Source organism: Nomascus leucogenys, chromosome 17 (genome assembly GCF_006542625.1).
Source record: "Nomascus leucogenys isolate Asia chromosome 17, Asia_NLE_v1, whole genome shotgun sequence".
NCBI lineage: Eukaryota > Metazoa > Chordata > Mammalia > Primates > Hylobatidae > Nomascus > Nomascus leucogenys.
This window is the reverse complement of record NC_044397.1, coordinates 66,636,594-66,642,423: the sequence shown is the minus strand read 5'-3', so window position 1 is coordinate 66,642,423 and position 5,830 is coordinate 66,636,594. Positions and strand designations below refer to the sequence as shown.

Sequence of the window (5,830 nt, the reverse complement as noted above, 5' to 3'; positions counted from 1 at the left end):
TTCATCAGATAATCCACTGTGACTGACCCCCAGTGAAGGGCTGAGGAGAGGAGAGAGGTGGAGAAAAACCTAGTGTGGTCTGGTGGAAGTTCCTCATGGAAACATAAGAATTTTAGAATAAATGCTCCCTAAGAGTACTGTAATTATTTTTATATGATCATCTTACTCTATTTCCTAGACTTCTAGAATCCCAAAGATGGGATTTTTTCATTTCTTCTGCCTGGTACTAAATTCAATAAATGTTTGTTAAATGAATGCTTAATCCTGAAGTGTTATTTAACACATTAGATTTTAAAGACAGTGATAGCTCAAATTTTAAAATCAAACAGCTTCTAGTCATTTCAAATTCCCAGCAGTCTCTCTAACATAATTACATGGTTTATTGGTTATGTTTGGACATTGTCTACAAGTGTTATTTGTGGTAGACTTTATCCCCCAGATAGCTGAGTCTTCCATCTATTTTTAGTTGCTTTCTTAATTTGAATTGAAATAGGACAAAAGCCAGGAACTGATGTCCTGCTGCTGTGTACATAGCTTAAGAATGATTTCTAAATATTTGCTACCTTTTGTAAGAGAAACAGACCTTGTGAGGCATCACATATCTAGATGGATTGGAACCAGATGAGAAGCATATGGTCGTTATTTCCAAAATCCTTGTTTGCATTGGAGAGGGGTTGGCAGTTGAAAGCTGAAACCTCTCCTTCTGAATAACCAGATAAAGGGAAAGTGTCTGCCTACTCAAGTTGTGGAATAGTTTGGAAATCAGTAATGAAGAGAGGCCAAAACAGACCTCAGCTATTGGAGAGTAAAGTGGACAGAAAAAAGGCATTGAAACCAGAGACCTTTGGCTTGGAATGTCAGCAGGTCACTTATATCTCAGTACCAGTTTCTTCATCTTGAAGGGGAGTTAATATCACTTTTGCAAAGTTGGCTGTGATAACTGAGTGAGGCCAGGTGTGGTACCTGGCCTAGCAGACACCAGTCTCTGTCATTTATCCATTAGACTAATAGCACACGAGCATCGTGGAGTAGCAACTCTGTTTCTCTGTCAATGTTTGTGGAGACAGGGGTGGAGATGTTTTCTGAGCAAATTTATTTTTCAAGAACTCCTTCAGAGGCATTGCCCATATGTCCTATCATTGATATTTTTTCATTTGTGAAAATGTAAACACACACTTGGGCACTTTCACCATGTTACCATTGCTATACTGTTTACCTTTTTTACTTGAATGCAAGCTGTGAGTTTCAATGCTCATCTGGTCTACTTGGCTAGGATGACATTTATGCTACTTAGGAATGGTTGACATTTAGATCTTAGCAGCAACTGTTGGAACACTTCCAGGTTAATCTTGGATAATTGGTTTAAATCCAATTCTTTTTCTTTTTCCCTGAGAGGAATGATAAGAAACTATTAACAGTGATTCCTTTTGGCTGAAAGAGACATGGCAGGAGAGGAGGCAGTCTCTAAGATGGCCCCCAAAGACCCCCACCTCCTAGTGTTCACCTCATTGTGCAATCGCCTCCTATCCAGTGTAGACTGGACTTACTAACTTGCCTCTAATGAACAGAATTCAGAAGAAGCAATGGATGTCACTTCCAAGATGAGTTTTTAGAAAGACTGTGACTTCCACCTTGGTTGTTTTTTTTTCTTGCCTTTTCTCTCATCTGCTCACTCAGAGGGCGTCTGATTCCCATATTGTGAGCTGCCCTATGCAAGACCCCTGTGGCAAGGAACCAGGGGAGGCCTGCAGGAAACCGTCTATGAGCAACTCAGGCCCTTAATCCATTGCCTGTGATGGACTAAATTCTGCCAAAAACCAAATGAGTGAGCTTGAAAGAAGACCTTCCCTTAGTCGAGCGTTTAGATGAGACTGAAGCTCCAGTCAACAGGTTGACTGCAACCTCTGAGAGACCTCGTGCCAGAGACAACCAACTAAGCAGCAGCTAGACTTCTGACCCCGAGAACTGTGACATAATGAGTGCTTTGTTATATTAAGCTGCTAAATTTGGGGGTAATTTATTGCACAGCAATAGATAACTAATAAAGGAAGAGATGATGAAAAGGGTAACAAAAAGCAGCTTTTACCTTTTATTTTATGCCTGTTTTACTGTATAAATTTTCTCATTTTATATATGTACAATATTTACTTTTTAAAATATTGTCAACAGGTGTTATTTAGGCCAGTAGATTACGGAAAATCTTGCAAATTGGCTCACTCAGTGCAAACTCCAACAGCTTCTATTGCCTTCCCGTACTACAGAAGCTAGCAAACTAAAAAAGAAAAAAAAAAAAAAACCTGCATTTCCTAGACTCTCTTGAAACTGAGAACCCATATGTGACCTAGTTTTTATCAAGCAAACATACTGCTTAGGTAAAACTTAGAAAAAATTAGCACTTAGGGATGATGGGATGTTCTAGCCAATCTGTGGGTAGAGATATTCTGCAGTAACTGTAGTGGAGGTTCTATGGTCTAGGTATAAACTAGACTCTAGTCCTCAAAATCAAAAGGGTGAAGGGATAGTGTGAAGTTGCCATGGAGTTTCCATAACAGCAGTTCCACAGAACTGCATTCTATGTGGTGCCATTGTTCCTGTTTGGGCAACATCCAAGATGAGAACCTGACTCACTTAACACTTCTCCCTCCTCCTTTTCTCCTCCTTCCCAAATTTTATTTTATTTATTTTTTTGAGACAGAGTCTCACTCTGTTGCCCAGGCTGGAGGGCAGTGGAATGATCTCAGTTCACTGCAACCTCCACCTCCCGGGTTCAAGCGATTCTCCTGCCTCAGCCTCCTGAGTAGCTGGGATTACAGGTGCACGCCACCAAGCCCGGCTAATTTTTGTATTTTTAGTAGAGGCAGGGTTTCACCATGTTGGCCAGGCTGGTCTCCAACTCCTGACCTCACGATCTGCCCACCTCAGCCTCCCAAAGTGCTGGGGTTACAGATGTGAGCCACTGCGCCTGGCCCCCACATTTTAAATAATTAATTAGCATTAATTATTTAAAATGCTAACTTAAATTTCTTTTGGTGGCTTCAAAACTGACAGTATAATGGTTACTATTTTTGTTCAACTAACTTTATCTTAACTTTCCTTAACTTCCCTGTAAAACTCTACCCTTTCCTCCAACTTTCTTCAGCCTTGCTTCCACCAAGACTTTTGAGAGTGAAAGAAGGCACTATTTGTAATTACACTGGGACAAGAGTCATAATCAAATCTTATATGTTCATGCCATATAAGTAGGATCATATTCCTGTCAGTTCTCTCCACCTGTCTGAAAATATATGCTTACAATCTTTTATTAGTCAAAATGTAAGATCAATAAGTTCAAATATACAGAAAAATACAGAAGTATGCAAAAATGTTGGCATATTTAGATTCACCGTGTAAGTGAGATCATGTGGTATTTGTCTTTCTGTGCCTGGCTTATTTCACTTACAATGTCCTTCAAGTTCACCCATGTTGCTGTAAATGATGGGATTTCTTTCTTTTTTAAGGCTGAATTGTATTCCATTAAGTAAATATACCACATTTTCTAAATCTAAAAACGTCAAACTCATAGAAGTAGAGATTAGAATGGTGATTACCAGGGGTTAGGGGTAGGAATTGGGGCGATGTTGGCTAAAGGATACAAAATTTCAGTTAGGAGGAATAAGTTCAAGAGAGCTGTCATACGCTGCAGTGACTACAGTTAATAACAATGTATTGTATTCTTGAAAATCGCTAAGATAATAGATTTTAAATCCTCTCACCACAAAATAAGTATGTGAGATACTCGATTTAACCATTCCACAATGTATACGTATTTCAAAACATCACACTGTACACAATAAATATATGCAATTTATTATTAATTTTTAAAACAAATGGTTTAAAATACTAACATTAGTCACTTCCATATGGTGAGATAATAGGCAATTTTTATTTCCTTCTTCTGCATATTTTTTATGCTTCCTAATTTTTGCCATTATCCACGAATTACGGATGGGGGATGAGGGGTTAAAATAATGTTTAGTCTTCTAGGCAGTGGATATTTAGGGCATTAAATCCAGGGACTGACTCCACCGCTGAGATGCTACTTGTGGCGATCATCTTCTCCCAAGCTCCACATTTTAGCTTTGTACAGAGTGATGTCACTGTAGACCCTGAAGTGGTTCATCCTGTGGTCACGGCGTTCTGGGTCGACCAGGGGCTCTGAGTCCCACCCAATTTCCTGGTTTTCAGTCTGTGCCTCCGGGTACTTCTTCGTTGGCCCCTGGGCAGCATGGTGAATGAGATTCAGAAACCTGGCATCTGCAGGTTCCTCCAGGTTATCATGCCAAGACATAGGCTTCCTCGTAATCCTGTGAACCTTGCGCAGGGGATTCACGTGGTACTGCGTGTAGAGTTTCTGGGTTCGTAACTCTTTGAGGTACAGCTCCCGCAAGATCTGGTTCTGATGGACCTCATCTGTGACCACCCTCTCTTTCGGGTGTCCCGCCATAGCCTTGGAGCTGCTCGGTAGGTCCGGGGCTCTCTCGGCGTCCTCTTAACCACTCGCTTGGCTGCGGGCCTTCTGCAGTCTCCAGGCAACTGCACCCCACTCCGTCTCCAGGCAACAGCGTTCGTATGATACCGCTCTGGCCTCTCGGAATCCAGCCTCTTTACTAGAACCGCCTCTGGATATTGCGAGGAAAAAGGCTTGCCATCAACTGGCAAACCCAGGAGGTAATGAACATAAAACTAGACCTCACGTTGGCCAATCACCTCCCTCTTTGAGAACAGATTCGATGCTTTTCACTCCCCTACCTTCTCTGCCCCTGGTACTGCAGTTTGCTCTGTGGTTACAGACCAAGTTCCACGGAGAAGCCGGTTCAAATGCAGAGGCTTGTGCAGTCTGGCTGCCCAGGCAGGAGAGGAAAGGCGTAGGCCAGGCCGAATGTTCGCTTGGCATGATCTTGGATTCCCAGGTCGTCTGCCAGGTCGCTGGGAATCCACAGTCCTGGCAATTCTGAACCGCCTGGGAACTGCCCCAGTAGGAGGGAAACCATTTCCCAGGGTGGGATGTGTAAGCTGTCAGGTCTGGTTGGGGGTGGCTGGATAGGGAGTGGGGACTAGAGTACAGGGGACTAGAAAGAAGGGCTATGAGGAGGGTGAGGGGGAAAGATGGGGGGCCACTGGGAAAGGGGTGCCTGACGAACAGGGCGGCAGCACACGGACGCTCTGGCTGTGGTAGTAACAGAGGAAGGGCTGGGCAGGAAGTTCCTTGAGGTAGGGTACTGGGAAGGGGCGACATCAGTCAGCTTGGGCAAACGGGTAGGGCGGAAAATCGAACAACTTGGACGGTTCTGGAGAGGAGGCTGAGGGCAGGAAGTTTGAGGAGTAATGGAGGGAAGGCAGACTGGAAAACGAGGGTGGGAAGGAACAGGAAGAATATGAGGCTGGGGTTGAGGCCGAGAAATTGGAGGTAGCTTTCTAGTCATTTTTCCAAATAAGCGCTGTAGTAACTCACTTGTCCAAACGAGTCAAAATGAGTAACTGAGATGTGCTGAGACCGACTCCAGCTTTTATCCCCTCAGGACATTCCATCACGGAATGCCTATTATGAAATGTACATTTATCTCCTTAGGTCATTTCATCACAGAATCCCTATTATGAAACGTACATTCTCCCCTTTGTTCTAGTGAGGAGGCCCCACCAATCAGAGAAAAGATCTCAGTTTCTTGGTTTAAGAGTGATCATGGGAAATAGCAAAGAAAAGAAATGGGGCTGTAATATTGGTCCCTGTTCTTGGGATGTTATGTAGTTTTGCCCTCGACAGGCAAAGATTGATCAAGGGGCTAACAGGGGT

General features: G+C 43.0%; 1 protein-coding gene across 1 annotated transcript; it reads right to left on the bottom strand.

The window, feature by feature from the left end:
- Positions 1-3,820: 3,820 nt before the first annotated feature.
- Positions 3,821-5,571, bottom strand: LOC100601176 (protein FAM183BP). Its single transcript, XM_003268963.3, has 2 exons — positions 4,789-5,571; positions 3,821-4,691 (listed from the first exon to the last, which is right to left on the bottom strand). Exon 2 carries the CDS (start codon positions 4,481-4,483, stop codon positions 4,076-4,078), a length of 408 nt encoding a protein of 135 aa, XP_003269011.1. The 5' UTR covers positions 4,484-4,691; positions 4,789-5,571; the 3' UTR covers positions 3,821-4,075.
- Positions 5,572-5,830: the final 259 nt, after the last annotated feature.